At 49.9% G+C, this 12,955-nt stretch overlaps 2 protein-coding genes across 4 annotated transcripts; both read left to right on the top strand.

The window, feature by feature from the left end:
- The first annotated feature begins 442 nt into the window (after nucleotides 1-442).
- On the top strand, nucleotides 443-11,113 carry LOC6600613 (protein phosphatase Slingshot). Of its 3 annotated transcripts, none has more exons than XM_002025566.2 (7): nucleotides 445-1,128; nucleotides 5,233-5,319; nucleotides 7,715-7,831; nucleotides 7,909-8,359; nucleotides 8,840-9,439; nucleotides 9,500-9,695; nucleotides 9,765-11,113. In XM_002025566.2, the coding sequence occupies exons 2-7, from the start codon at nucleotides 5,299-5,301 to the stop codon at nucleotides 9,793-9,795; spliced, it is 1,416 nt and encodes a 471-aa protein (XP_002025602.1). In that variant the 5' UTR covers nucleotides 445-1,128; nucleotides 5,233-5,298; the 3' UTR covers nucleotides 9,796-11,113. The 3 variants fall into 3 exon arrangements, with proteins under 3 accessions (XP_026847623.1, XP_002025602.1, XP_026847624.1); XM_026991823.1 differs by having other exon boundaries at nucleotides 8,840-9,421; XM_026991822.1 differs by having other exon boundaries at nucleotides 443-1,128; nucleotides 8,840-9,695.
- Nucleotides 11,114-11,460: 347 nt separating this feature from the next.
- On the top strand, nucleotides 11,461-12,948 carry LOC6600496 (dual specificity protein phosphatase 22). Its single transcript, XM_002025567.2, has 3 exons — nucleotides 11,461-11,563; nucleotides 11,625-11,741; nucleotides 11,803-12,948. Exons 1-3 carry the CDS (start codon nucleotides 11,507-11,509, stop codon nucleotides 12,580-12,582), a joined length of 954 nt encoding a protein of 317 aa, XP_002025603.2. The 5' UTR covers nucleotides 11,461-11,506; the 3' UTR covers nucleotides 12,583-12,948.
- The last annotated feature ends 7 nt before the right edge of the window (nucleotides 12,949-12,955 follow it).

Raw genomic sequence — 12,955 nt, forward strand, 5'->3', positions numbered from 1 at the left:
GGGGAAGTGGCAATTCCCTGATTATTGGTGGGGCGTTAATTGCCGACCGACAGGTACCTTTATACCTGGTAGAGTATATGGCAGCAAAACAAACGCCACCAAACCTGGCCACCAATTATATAACTGAATCAAAGGTTTTTACGCACTCTCCCTCTCTCTCTCTCGTCATGCCATTCGCACTCGCACTCGCATTCGCAATCGCACTCTCACTCACTCTCATTCTCGGCCTCAGTCGTAGCTTTGCTTTGAGTGAGCTTTAATTTTGGCGCGCTGCGAGAGAGCGCATGCTCGGCTCGGGTTCCCATTCATGAACCTCGGCTGTCTGTGGCTGGCTCTGCCACTGCCACGCCACTACCGCTGATGCCGCTGCCGCCGTCGGTGGCTCTGCCTTTTGCACTCCACTCGAGCCGAGTCCTGCTGAGCGCTTTCCCTGCAAGCGCTTTCCTTTCAGATTCAGTCTCTGACCAGCGTTTGAGGCGTTTTGTTTGGCGCTCTCTATCTTCCACCTCACGACACTCACGCGGCGGCTGCAGCTCGTTTTTTATTTCCCTTCCTTCCACTTTTCTCGCGCTGCGTTTCTTGCGGTTCGCCTTTCATTGTTTCTCCTACTACTTAATCGCTTTGTGGCTGCTGTTGTTGCTGTTGTGGCCGTGGTTACTGCTGCTCCACGCCCGACCGACCGACCGCCCTTCGATACACACTCTGCTGGCACGGCACGGCATGGCAGGAACACAACAGTAAACGGCAGCCCTAACTGTCACAAAATTCAGTTTTTGCGTTCACACTGAGAGAAAGGCGACTCGGAAAATCGGAAACTCGGAAACTCGTAAACTCGGAACGGAGCTAAGTACGAATCAAAATTTTACGTTTGCGGCCGCTGCGGCGTCCTCGTCGTGATATAACAGTCTTCGAGGAGTTGCTTGGTTTCGCTCACCTCGGCACCTTGCGCGACCCCCTCTCCCTCCCACTCAGACGGGAGTTTCCCTCTCTCGTCGTCGTCGCAACATCAGCTGCAGCAGCACTAGCAGCAGAAGTGGAGTCGGACTCGAAGTCAAAGTCCCCCATGCTGGAGTTACATTGACCCTACGGCGTGGGACGAAGGAGTCAGCAGAGGAGCGCAACGATAATGTAAGTTTAGCTATCCCCTATACTCGTAATGGTCCTATAATGGGTCGCTTTCCTGGTCGATGACGCCTGGCGCCTGACCCTCCACAACTCCTGCTCCACAACTCGTGGTTCCCGCTAAACGCAAATGCCCCGAAAATTACACTGCTATATGGCGTAATTTGCAGCTTTCGGGCCATTTTAGTGAAATTATTTTTTGTTATTTTTTGTTGTTGTTTGTGTGGTTTTGTGTTGGTTCTCGATGCTACGGCACGCAACCTGGGAATTAACGGAATCCCAGTCCCGTGGCAGGAGCGCGTAAGTGTTTTCCATGTAAATCATGCCCCACGGGTCGTATGTGTAATGTCTGGCCCAGACCAAGGCAGAGTCGAGCCAGGTCGTGCCCCTGTCATCTGGCCGTCAAATGCAAATTGGTGTGAAAATGGCTCGAGACGTGACTGTGGCGGGGAACACTGCGATGACTCCACTCGAGTGTCGTGGGGCAAGGGCTTAAGTCAGGGTCTGGTCCTAGATCCAGCTTGTGTCCGGACGGATCTGTCGTATTCGCAGGTATGCATATTTTATGCCTGAATAGAACCTCTCTATAGGATGTACATATTTCCTTCCAGCCACGCTTTTACTTTCACGCTTGATTAGGGGACTGCCACTTCCGATTCGGCTCTGATACCTATCATCTATTGCGTCTATTAATTAAAAAGGTTCTGTATCGCTGGAATCCCATTTCCCATCCTGTTCTGTTAGCCCCATCCATGCGCTCCATTTCGCTTAATTTCCCTTGTTGCACACAAAAAGAGCATGCCCCAAGCCCGGTTTTGTGTTCCTGTCATTGCATATGTAAAGTGAAATTAATATTTTGAGGCATGCACGACCTCCCCTGGCTGCCTGATCCCTTCCTGTACCCCTTGCCACCCTAATTATTTATTTAAATTGGGCTCCGACAAGGGCTAAAACTTTCCGAGCCAAGTGCTTCAACAGGCCGAAATTGTCACCTTTTGCAGGGGTCGCCCTGGCTATAAAGAATGGGATTGGACATGAATGCAGTTAATTAGCCTTCAGCCGGAGAGTGTGGGGGTGGGCGGAACGAGGGGGAAAGATGAATTGCATGGCGAATCATGGCTGATGTCCTCGGGTCGGATTATGTGCGCCATCATGGGGAACAGTGACGCCCGGGCGATCCATTTGGCTTTTATTGCCACTGCGATTGCAACACTTTGTCTCTGTCAAGGATGTTGGAGAGCGGACAACATAGAAGGGGGGTCCTGGCCAGGGGTGCCCACGGGTCAGCAGATAGCCTGTGGCCATCGAGGAATAGTTTCTGCTGGTCCCAGCGTTTGTTTAGGAACTGCACCCAGACCCAGACCCGAACCCGAACCCGAGAGGACTACTCAAATATTTGCCTCCAGCAAGGGAATCTTCGATGCTCATAAAATCCACAACCAGCCATGCCTTTCCTGGTCCTCCCCTCATGTTAATAAACCATTTTATGGCAGCACGTGGCCCACAGAGAAAGTTTCTCCCAGGCGGCGGCTTCTGTCCGAGGAGTGGGACTCCAATCCTGCCAGTCCATTGAAGTCCTCCCCAGACAAAGCGGCGCTATTTGGTTGTCAGCTTGGCTGCCCTTATCCTTATCCAGTCGTGTATGGCAAACATGATGTCCCCATCCTCTCCGATCTCTTCTGCTTTGTGAGCCGCATGCCGCATGTGTAAGGGGGGCAAAGGGAGCCAAGCCGAGGCTCCCTTTGAATTTATTTAAAACTGCCTGCCTGGCAGCAAAAGGAAGCAAAACTTAATCGCCCTTCAGAACATATATATTTAGATAGATCCATGTGTGTGTGTGTGTTTCCTGTTTGTGTCCTTTTGCCCGAGACATTTATTATAAACAAAACTCGTGGAAAAGGCACATTTTTTCACAGTCACTGAGCAATCGAGTCGGCTTTGGGACTGGGAGGGGTGGAGCAGAACCGCTGCGGGGGCTTCACTCCAATCCGCTGTCATTGAGTCACCAAACAGCAAGCCCAGCAGCGATGGAGTCATAAAGGCCCCGTCCTGGTCCCATTCCCAGTGCCAGTCCCGCGTCCCGCGTCCTAGTAGGTGTGGCTTCTGGTGCCGCTTGCATGTATTTTATTGCTCATGTAGAATGTCTAAACGATATAATTGACTGCTAGACGGCAGGCGCTGAGGAGGAGGAGGAGGAGCTGGAGGTGTACTACTGTACAAGGCCGGATTGAGCTAATTTATATGCATACATACCGTACTATATACTATATATGCGAGTAGTGCTCCTGCCCCATCGACTGGCTGTGCCCAGCAAAAAGTCGGAATTAGAAGTCGATTGATGGGAAATGATAATGAAAGAACTGTCGTTGGAAAAACAAGAGAAAAAACATTAAGTGGAAAACTTGGCAGCCCATGAAAATCTTGACAAGCGCAATCAGATGATGCGGGGCAGGGAGAGGGCAGCAACTAATTTAATTTGATTAAAGTTTCCCATAAATTCAGAGCCTCGCTCAATGTCTTTGGGCCTTGGGGCATGCAACACTTTTTTTTTCTTTGCCCAAACCCGGCGAAAAAAACTTTTGGCAAGCAGCCCACAAGTGATGGCGGGACAGACAGCCAGACAGACAGCCAGCCACAATGCGATTTCATTAGGAGTTTGTCGGTGAATTCAATGCAAAAATGTTTTTCAATCATGGCCCCTAAAATATTTGGCCACAGGCTGAACAAACACAAAACGCTCACATGGTCACAGACGACGAAGGCGATGCTGCAGGACATCGCCGGGCACACAAGCCAATCGATTCCGACAAGCAGTTTTCCCGGGAAACCTCCTCCAATCCCTGGCCATGGAGAGCTGCGGGAGATTCGCCAGCGAAAGAGAAGCGCGGAATAGCAGAGCAGGCTGCGAGGCTGGGAAGCTGAGCGAAGTGTCACATCAATTGATTTGAATTGAATGGCGGCGCACTGGTCGCTCCACAGTGGTCCACCTCAGGCGGACACGAGGGGGGGCCCAGACTATTTATAGCCACTGTAATGGTGATTGGATGCACTTGAATCCATGCCGCTGCGGTCCGAGAGCGGCTAAGCAGCTATTTCGGCTGATCAATTGCCTCCGATACCATCGAGATGATGAAGAGGATTGACTGCTCTAATTTCGTAATTTTCTGTGCAAAAAGGACTGGGGGCGCAGGGATGGAGGGGTGGAGGGGCGCAGGGATGGAGCGGACTGGCAAATGGCAGCTGCTTTTGCTCCATACGGCACACGTGCCTTATCTGCTCCTCCACGGATGTGTCAGTCAATTTAATGCCCGTGGTCCCACGGCAACGTGCCGGGAATGAAATTACAACAAAGCGACACTTTTACTCATTGCCTCAACTCGAGACACTTATGCAAATGTGGCGGATTCCAAGTGCACCCAAAGGATGGGCTATCCACACACCCGTATGTGTGTGCGTGTGTGTGTGAGTGTTTGTGGTTACATAACTCGAGGTGTACTGCCTACGACTTGACTTTGTGATGAGGCTGTCGTCTCTGAGGCGCTTCCGAGAAGGAAGCATTGGGGGAAGGAAGGCCCAACCAACTGTTGCAAGGACAGAACTGTGGAGAGAACTTAGCCTTGCCTACGGTTGGGGTCCAAACAAGCACCGCCGGATGATGGCAGGGCAACCTCTGGCATTTCAGCCCAATTCGAATACCAATACTAGGAGTATCCTTCGTTCGTCTCTCTGCCGTCTGTCTCTCTGCCGTCTGTCTGTCTGTCTGTCCCACTAATGAGATGCAACAAAGCCAGTGGCAGAGTCAACGTCAAGGTCTGTTTACTTCCGCGACGAAGGCGGTGGCAAAGACATCCATTATGTCTCGGCTAAGGTGGCTTTCCGTGGCATGGCGTGGTGTGGCGACCCCGGCCCTGGCAGTGGCAGTGTCAGTGGCAGTGGCAGTGGCAACAGCTTGCATCTTGCCACTTGCACTTTCATCAGGGCCAACCACAACAAAAGCGCAGACCGACAGACAGACAGCAGGAAGGAAAGACCCCCCCGCCCCTCACCCAGTCTGTCCAATGAAAGGATTCAAAACCTAAGCCCCTTCGTCTACCTTTTCTTCTCTTGCAGCACTGTGTTTTTGGACAATTCGTTTGACAATTGAGGAAGTGAGCCGCAACTTTTAAATGAAGAAACATGGGGAATGGCATGAACAAGGTAAGAGCTAAATTTATGGTTGACATACAGTCTCAAGGTTCGGACACGGATACGGGCAAGGCCTTACCGTACCGTACAATAATTTCAGTTTTTATACATTAATTTTCACAAATCAAACCAGGACTGTCGCCATGAGTTGGCCGTAATGTGTCTGGGTAGCTTATCGACGTAACAATTTGGATTATATTCATGCTATTTTGCAGCAGGTCCTACATTTACCCTACATTTAATCGAAATCTGTTTCGGTAATCCCCACAATAAAACGTTCTTTGCGTGTTATGGCTGGACTTCACCAGACATCAAGTCCAGGACAGAGATATCAAGGGACGATAAGTTTTAATTGGTAATGGGCTTGTGACATTATACTTAGCTATAGGACCATAGGCCATAGGACATTCGAAGCGTAGCTGCGAAAAAAGAGATGGCTTCATGGGAAAAACCTTCAGTGAGAGCGAGAGATATACATACATATATGCGTCAGCGTGGCTTTCGTGTCCAGCTGGGAGCAGCGTTGCGGCGGAGATTATCGATTGTTATACTTTAAAGATCCAAACAGTGCCTCAGTTCTTCGACTGACAACCGGGAGATGAGTACGAGGACGCCTACGAGCACTGATTTGGCGTTTTGTCTCTCCTGCCATCTCTCTCTTCGCAACAAAGTTAGTTGTAAAACTGCTAAAATAGAGATACCCTGTGGAAAGTCGTGACTGCAGACTTGTCTCTGTTGTGCCTGGCTTTGCAAATAGTCAGTTAGCAAAACTCGCTCAAACTACCAGCTTTTCTCGCTATTATCGATGCATATATCTATTATCGATAGAATCATCGACTCATTGTTGCGGCTCAGTAATTCCTGCACTACGTAGCGTATAAACGATTAACGTAACGTAGGCAACCACGAGCAGTTTCAGTTTTGTTTCAAGGTGAAATTCGTGCTCTGCATGCATGCAATGCATTTTATTCGTTCCAATCGCAGATTTTCGTCACGCCACTTAAGTGGGAAGTAGCAACAAAAATCGAACCTAAGTTTGAACTATTCTGAAAGAGATAAATCAACACGAACCAAAAACGTACACCATTTGTAGGTAAATTATATTTATGTCTGGCATATCGTAGAGGTACATTGAATCAAACAGGCAATCGACTCGAAAAGGCTTGGCCCATGCAATACCTGCGACAAAATCTACATAAAACCATCGCAGCAGCAACGTTGTACCGACCACAAGAATCGGCAAGAAAACGAGTCCTTAACAGATCCGGCATAATCTCCAGCTGTTAGTTTCTGTGACTAATTTTTAAAACATCAAAGAAAAAGTAATGCCGGCGAGGCAGACTCCCGTCCCAACCCACTCCGGCCAAAAGGGCGCGCATTGCTTTCCACATGGAGCAACCCAAGCGGCGCCAGATTGTGGGCAGCGTGCGACTTGTGGCAGCTTGGCCTGGGTGAGGATATCGAGCAGCGGATGCGCTTCACAGTGGTGGAGAACAAATCCCAAATCCTGTGGATGTTTTCGCTGGTGTTGGCTCCTTTGACTGCAACGACGAGGGCGCCTTGGGGCGGAATACCGGTGTGGACGGCAGCGAGTCGCTGCCCGCTTTGGTCTATTTGCCCAGCAATGCGTTGTGGGAGATTCGCACTCTGACTAAAACATGGACTTGATCATTGCAGCAGCCACGAGCAGCACCCCCAATTAAGCGTCTCGTACGCATATCCATATGTTTTCACCAGGTCTAGTGCGCAAGACACATACAATATCAACACGGAGATTAATATTTATTTCATTAAAACATTGCCTTTGGATCTAAGCCACAGAATCAGTTAATCTTCAACATTTCTATAAAACTGATTTCTGATTTGTTTAAGGAACAGCGTAGCCACACGTTATTTTGCTACCATTTTGTCTCGCCGATGGAAATTATGTCCCTGGCACGTACTCTTCCTCGTGCAGTGTGCGCTCCCTTGCGGAGGAAAGCGAGATATAACGGCGGGTGTAACTGTGAGAAGAGTAGAAACATATGATTTACATCATCAAATAGCTCGTTAGGTGTAAAGATGACAAACGGAGTGCAAGAATTCCCATTAGAACATAACGGTCTCTCTCTACTTTTCCCATTTTCCATGATCCTTTTTAACGAACAGCGCTACCAAAAGACAGAGAGAGAAAGGGCAGGCGGCATTTCGTAGAGTTACTTGGAGAATATAGTGTAAAAGTACATAAATAATAAGCTCGGATATATATGCATCTACTGACTGAGCATAAAAGTAGGGTATACAAGTAGAGCGGAGGCCCTTGCCACGGCTCACAACGGTCTCGCTAGTCCTTGTAAATTGTATCATGAAATAACAATAATATTACAATATGGAGTATTGTTTTACTTATCGCCTTCTATTGTTGCAGGTCTTGCCGGGACTGTATGTGGGCAATTACCGCGACTCCAAGGATCACGCGCAGCTGGAGAGATTCCAGATCTCGCACATCATCGCCATACATGACAGTCCCAGACGTTTGTTACCGGTACGTGGACAACACCCACCCATTCCCATGCCGGGATCCCGGCGATCCTGATAACTCTGTTCTCCGATTCGTTGCAGGACAAACACTACCTATGCGTCATGGCCTCGGACACGCCGGACCAGAACCTCTCCCAATACTTTTCCGTCTGCAATGATTTTATCCACGCCGCCCGGTTGCGGGAGGGCAACGTGCTCATCCACTGCCTGGCGGGAATGTCGCGCTCGGTGACCGTGGCCGTGGCCTACATCATGACGTCCACGCATCTCAACTGGAAGGAGGCGTTGAAGGTGGTGCGCGCGGGCCGCGCCGTAGCCAATCCGAACACCGGTTTCCAGAACCAGCTGCAGGAGTTTGAGCAGTTCAAGCTGTCCGAGGAGCGACGCCGGCTAAGGGAGCGCTTCCCTTCTTCGGCATTGGAGCAGCTGGACCGCCTGAAGGTCGCCACGGCCCTGAACAACTACAAGGAGCTGCTGCAGAACAGGGACATCTGCGAGGGCAACTGTTCCCGCGGCGAGAAGTGTCCTACAGGTGCGAACACTCCCTCTTCCAGTTCCGTAGCCGACGAGGGGAAGGCTGAAGAGGATCGGCTAAGGAACGAGACCCTGAGGCTCGTGGTGGAAAAGTGGAAGCGCCGAGTTTTCAATAGGACCCCCAAGGACCTATACGAAGAGTCCTCTCAATGCTGTAACAGTAGCTCCGGCGAAGAAATCATGCCAAATGTACGTTACCACAATGCGGACAGCGACAAGGGTCACTTCGTCAACAACCTGGATGGGCAGATAGAGGACGACAACCTCTGCAGTACTGGCACGTCGCACATGAGAGGTCTAGCCAGGTGGTACGAGAACGAGAACCCAGAAGGAACACAGAAGGCGCCAGAAGACCAAGCTACGACCAAACGACGGAGGCGTCGTAAATCCAAGAAAATTAAAAAATTAGACCAATAAAAATTGATGGGTGTCGCAAGTTATTTAAGTTATTTCCATCCATCTTCTTGTGTGATTGCAGGCGTCTGCAACATGGACCCCACCAAGGGATTGTTTCGGCGCCGTCCCTCGACGGCCTCGACGCACTCGCGATTCCGTGCCCAATCCTCCAACGCCAACGCCTCGTCCAGCACGCTCAGTGTAAGCGGCATCGCCGCCCAGTCCTGCCCCACATCGCCGAAGCACTCGCCCCTGCCGCTGCCCCGCCGCTCGGTGGGCAACGACCGCACCTCCATACCCGAGGACGATATTCCCCTCGACCAGCCGCCCACCACCTCCAGCGAGGCGGCCCAGTATGCCGCTGCGATCGAGGACGCCCGTCGAGAGCAGGAGCAGCGCATGGAACAGCGCATGGAGCAGCGCATGGATCAGCGCTCGGAGCAGCGTTCTGATCAGCGCTCGGAGCAGCGCTCTCAGCAGCTTTACAAGAGCCAGTACTCGCCGAGGCCAGGAAGCTCCTCGAGCGGCACTCCTCGGGTGAATAGTGCCGGCAGCCGTAGGGAGTCCAAGGTCAAGGAGGGCGACGGCTCATCCTCATCCCAGCTGCAGCGCAGTGCCAGCACCGTGAGCGGTTTTGGAGTGCGTCCGCGAAGCAGTCCGGCAGGTCTGCATGCCTACACGGGTGAATGGCGAAGCCGCTGTATCTCCAACACTTACCGTAAGACTTTTTTCTGTCACACAGGTTCGGTCCCCTCCTCCGTCCACGGATCACGCGTGGATCTGCGAGATCCCGACAAGGGATCCGCCATTTATCTGGGCTGCTCCGCGCCGCGGGCCTCCACTCTGTCTATATCATCGTCGCGGGGCTCGTCGGGTGGCTCCGCCCCTCCTTCGCCCTGTAACACACCGCCTGTCAGTCCACGTCACGGGGTTAGGAGGTCAGTGGTCGATTCTCTAATCACTCTTGCAATCCACTGCTAATCATCAGGAGTCTTCTCTTCCTACAGATCCACTAGTCTGGTGAAAAAGCCGAGATGAAGGCCAGGCCAGAGGGGATGGATTATGCGTAAGGCGAGCTGCACCTGCACCCACTGCATCCACTGGAACTACTTAGTCTGTAATCAGTAAACAGTAAACCGTAATCCTTAGTCCTTAATCCGTAATCCGTAATCCGTAATGCCTAGGCAACCCCCATGGCATTCATTGGAAAACGCGCGCGAGACCTGCAGAATTATTTGAAGAAGAAGAACAAGGATTTCGTGGATGGGTACCCTCTGACTTACTGTTATTAGACGCCGAGGCTGTGGCATCCTACGTTGCTAGCTTTGGCTGCTGAGCCCCTCGGCTTCAGGAGCAGCTTGAATCAAAATCAGATGTTGACAGATTATTTTTCAGAGACGCATTTAAAAAGTACCGACATATACATATACACACATATTTACTGTATATTATATAGCGTACTCGTATGTATTTATACGAGCAGATTTGTTGTCGGTCCAGTTGCAAGGACTGACCACCCCCTAGGCCCAGGATTAGGTCCAGGCCCAGCCCCAGCCTCTGGCAGCGCGGGCATTTGTTAGTTTTGTACCAAGCAAGCGAGAGGCAGAGACAGAAGTCGCACAATAATTGAGAATTGTACAATTGCGTATGTTTTTTTGATTAGATTCATTGTTGAAAATATTTTGATAGCAAACCAAAAGAACAAAAAAAATAATAATAAGGGTTCCACAGGGAAACCAGAAACAGAAGCGTTATATACATTCATACCTAGCTGATATTGATATTGATACTCCCCGTATGGGACTCGATTCGAGATTGTTATTTAGAGTTGTTGCATTGTGTAGCATTGAATATATAAACCAAGTTTATTAGCTCACTCCTCAATACTCACTCCCCCCCACGGCCCACCCTCACGCGAGATAAGCAATACCAGAGGATTTTTCGAAATGAGTCGAAATACACGAGAATTAAAGCAAAACCAAAATTAAACTAAATTTAACAATACACTATACAAACGCATTGAAGTGTGCTTTAAAGCTTGTGGCTTATCGTTAAGAAATGAAAAAAACACAATTAGATTTGTAATTTGTAAGGGCGCAAATTTATTTACAACACTTCCTAGAATATCGAAAACAATCTAAGGGAGATTTGAGACATTTTTGCAAGCTGGCTTTGGCAAAAGGAATTCAGTTACGAGGCGGATGGTGGGGCAATCAAATATTGTATTTATAATGCCTAGAGAAATGCACAAATCGGTTTTAAACTAAAGTTATATAATGAAATCGTTAAGTTTGACAAATTAATACAATTATTATACAATAATAAAGGCAACTGTCTCCAAGACACTGAAAATTGATATGAGATCTGACACATACTCGTACTAGCTAATAAAATAAAACGCGCCATGCATATCCCTGGAAATATGATTTGGTCTAAGGAGGCGATGTCCTCAAAGAGCCACTACCAGAGTATCTTCAGATCCACAAACACGAAACAGGTGTGAAGATCAACTGCAGGGGACTCTTCAATTGAATTCAACATTTTTTAGTATTTGAATTTAACTATTTTGGCCAGGGCTGTCGCTCTCGTTCGTCTAACGTTATTGGTGGCCGTCACGTAGCGTTGCTTACGTTGAATATCTATCGCAGTTTTCGATAGGCAACCGGCGATCGCAACTTTGTAAACAAAACACACACACAAGCAAACACACATCAAAATTAAGTATGCCGCACATCTGAAAAAGAGAGCAATGACGGAGAGAGTTCTATCAATTTCTGACCAGGCCATGAACTGGCATATGGGAGAGGTGCAGTGAGCCAAGCCAGGCAGGTCTCGGATGTTTAATTCGTCTCCTTTTCGTGCCGCAGGTGTTGCCGGGCCTGTATGTGGGAAGCTACCACGACTCCAAGGATCGCGCGCAACTGGAGCGGTTCCAAATCTCCCACATTGTTGCCGTCCATGACAGTCCGAAGCGTCTGCTGCTGGTACAGGGAGATCCCCCACCCTGCGAACCCCCTGGTCACTTTGTTCTCCGATTCGTTGCAGGACAAACACTACCTATGCGTCATGGCCTCGGACATGCCGGACCAGAACCTCGCCCAATACTTCTCCGTCTGCAATGATTTTATCCACGCCGCCCGGTTGCGGGAGGGCAACGTGCTCATCCACTGCCTGGCGGGAATGTCGCGCTCGGTGACCGTGGCCGTGGCCTACATCATGACGTCCACGCATCTCAACTGGAAGGAGGCGTTGAAGGTGGTGCGCGCGGGCCGCACCGTAGCCAATCCGAACACCGGTTTCCAGAATCAGCTGCAGGAGTTTGAGCAGTTCAAGCTGTCAGAGGAGCGACGCCGGCTAAGGGAGCGCTTCCCTTCTTCGGCATTGGAGCAGCTGGACCGCCTAAAGGTAGCAACGGCCCTCCTGCAGAACCGCGACATCTGCGAGGGCAACAGTTCCCGCGGCGAGAAGAGCCCCACAGATGCCTGCATCCCAGCATTCGATGCGAATGCCGACAAAGGAGCGGTCCCGACCAATGTGGCCTACACCTTGCAGTTTGCGGTGGACAAACGAAAGCCTGTGTCCTCTGGTCAACACCCTAAAAAACTGCACAAAGAAATTTCCGAAGGTATTAGTTGCGGCGAGGAAATAATGCCCAACGTGCTTTACTACAAAGCGAACGGAAGTATAGGACGCTTCGACAATGAGTTCCTGTTTGGCAGAAACGAAGCATCTGCCGCCGGAGCTGGCGGCAGTAATCCAGCCGATCAAGTCGCTGAGCCTGAGACGGAATCGGCGACAGCCCAGGGCGATAAAAAGACACCATAGGCCTTACAGCTTTACGAGTACTTTCTCCAGTTTATTCATCCATTAAGTTAACCAAATAAATAACTACAAAAAAATTCCATTAGGTTATTGACTATTCGGTTTAGGTAAGGTTAGCGATTGGATTTGTTTAGACAACGACTAGATTTATAATCACTCTCACAATATGCTGATGCTACAGATACCACAATTACATACTTGACGCGGCACAAACCCAGCGGAACATGCCAACGGGAATTCGATGGGATGCGATGTGCTGGGTCTGTGCCTGGTCCTAACAACACTAAAAGCGATCAAAATACTTGGCTAAACATACTGAACACAAATTCCACTAAGATCCCTGTAGTTGGGTTATACTATAAGTACTAGACGGCCT

Source organism: Drosophila persimilis, unplaced genomic scaffold (assembly GCF_003286085.1).
Source record: "Drosophila persimilis strain 14011-0111.01,24,50 unplaced genomic scaffold, DperRS2 tig00000686-arrow-arrow-pilon, whole genome shotgun sequence".
Taxonomy (NCBI): Eukaryota; Metazoa; Arthropoda; class Insecta; order Diptera; family Drosophilidae; genus Drosophila; species Drosophila persimilis.

Excerpts from the sequence above, each read along its gene's own strand:
- LOC6600613 (XM_026991822.1), top strand. The coding sequence starts at position 5,299 with ATGGGGAATGGCATGAACAAG. Across the intron at positions 5,320-7,714 it reads TGGGGAATGGCATGAACAAG|GTCTTGCCGGGACTGTATGT; the intron begins GTAAGAGCTAAA and ends CTATTGTTGCAG. Across the intron at positions 9,696-9,764 it reads CCACGTCACGGGGTTAGGAG|ATCCACTAGTCTGGTGAAAA; the intron begins GTCAGTGGTCGA and ends CTCTTCCTACAG.
- LOC6600496 (XM_002025567.2), top strand. The coding sequence starts at position 11,507 with ATGACGGAGAGAGTTCTATCAATTTCTGACCAGGCCATGAACTGGCAT. Across the intron at positions 11,564-11,624 it reads TGAACTGGCATATGGGAGAG|GTGTTGCCGGGCCTGTATGT; the intron begins GTGCAGTGAGCC and ends TTCGTGCCGCAG. Across the intron at positions 11,742-11,802 it reads GTCCGAAGCGTCTGCTGCTG|GACAAACACTACCTATGCGT; the intron begins GTACAGGGAGAT and ends GATTCGTTGCAG.